Raw genomic sequence first — 1451 nt, forward strand, 5'->3', positions numbered from 1 at the left:
CCTGACTGCAGTGGGGCACAGGGTGCCCTGTTTTCCCTTTGGGCTCCCCAATATTCAGGTTGAGAGCAATGCTAAGAACAGGACTTCTGGCCCTTCTAAAAAACAGACAGTTACTTAGCAGCCCACACCTAAACTCAAAAAAAAAAAAGGTAAATGAAATTTCCGTAAAGAAAGAGAAGCAATTTTGATTGCTTGTGTAATAAAATAGCATAGGATTGACGGAAGGTACTTTGGCCAAATTGTCAATGTTGTCTTTGTACAGCTCAAAATGTCCAAAATGAAGAAATGTCCAACAGCAGCTCCATCAGGCACTTCCTCCTGCTGGCATTGGCAGACATGCGGCAGCTGCAGCTCCTGCACTTCTGCCTCTTGCTGGGCATCTCCCTGGCTGCCCTCCTGGGCAACGGCCTCATCATCAGCGCCGTAGCCTGCGGCCACCACCTGCACACGCCCATGTTCTTCTTCCTGCTCAGCCTGGCCCTCAGCGACCTGGGCTCCATCTGCACCACTGTCCCCAAAGCCATGCACAATTCCCTCTGGGACACCAGCACCATCTCCTACTCAGCATGTGCTGCTCAGGTATTTTTCTTTATCTTCTTCATTTCAGCAGAGTTTTCCCTCCTGACCATCATGTGCTACGACCGCTACGTGTCCATCTGCAAACCCCTGCACTATGGGACCCTCCTGGGCAGCAGAGCTTGTGCCCACATGGCAGCAGCTGCCTGGGCCAGTGCCTTTCTCCATGCTCTGCTGCACACGGCCAATACATATTCCCTGCCCCTGTGCCATGGCAATGCCCTGGGCCAGTTCTTCTGTGAAATCCCACACATCCTCAAGCTCTCCTGCTCACACTCCAGCCTCAGAGAACTTGGGCTCCTTGCTATTAGTGCCTGTTTAGGTTTTGGTTGTTTTGTGTTCATTGTTTTCTCCTATGTGCAGATCTTCAGGGCTGTGCTGAGGATTCCCTCTGAGCAGGGACGGCACAAAGCCTTTTCCACCTGCCTCCCTCACCTGGCCGTGGTCTCTCTGTTCCTCAGCACTATCATGTTTGCTCACCTGAAGCCCCCCTCCATGTCCTCCCCATCCCTGGATATGTCACTGTCTGTTCTGTACTCGGTGGTGCCTCCAGCCCTGAACCCCCTCATCTACAGCCTGAGGAACCAGGAGCTCAAGGCTGCAGTGTGGACGCAGATGAATGGATGCTTTGAGAAACACTGAACTGCTGGAAAATTTCTGCAAATCACTTGTAATAAAAGTCATGTTTGATACAACTTGTTGATTTTATTTTGGAGGTTCTTTTACTTTGTTTTACTTTTTTAAGATCATCCACAAAGAAATACAATGGTTTGTACCATTTCTCATTTTGTTTCTCTCAAAATTTATGGAGGCCCCAGACTGTGTCAATGAGGAGCTGAGCTCTTGACGGTTTAAGCAAAGTAAAGGATCTCCCG

At 49.7% G+C, this 1451-nt stretch overlaps 1 protein-coding gene across 1 annotated transcript; it reads left to right on the forward strand.

Moving 5' to 3' along the window:
• The first annotated feature begins 285 nt into the window (after positions 1 to 285).
• LOC129131946 (olfactory receptor 14J1-like) lies at positions 286 to 1218 on the forward strand. Its single transcript, XM_054650928.2, has one exon. It carries the CDS (start codon positions 286 to 288, stop codon positions 1216 to 1218), a length of 933 nt encoding a protein of 310 aa, XP_054506903.2.
• The last annotated feature ends 233 nt before the right edge of the window (positions 1219 to 1451 follow it).

Source organism: Agelaius phoeniceus, chromosome 33, assembly GCF_051311805.1.
Source record: "Agelaius phoeniceus isolate bAgePho1 chromosome 33, bAgePho1.hap1, whole genome shotgun sequence".
Lineage (NCBI taxonomy): Eukaryota > Metazoa > Chordata > Aves > Passeriformes > Icteridae > Agelaius > Agelaius phoeniceus.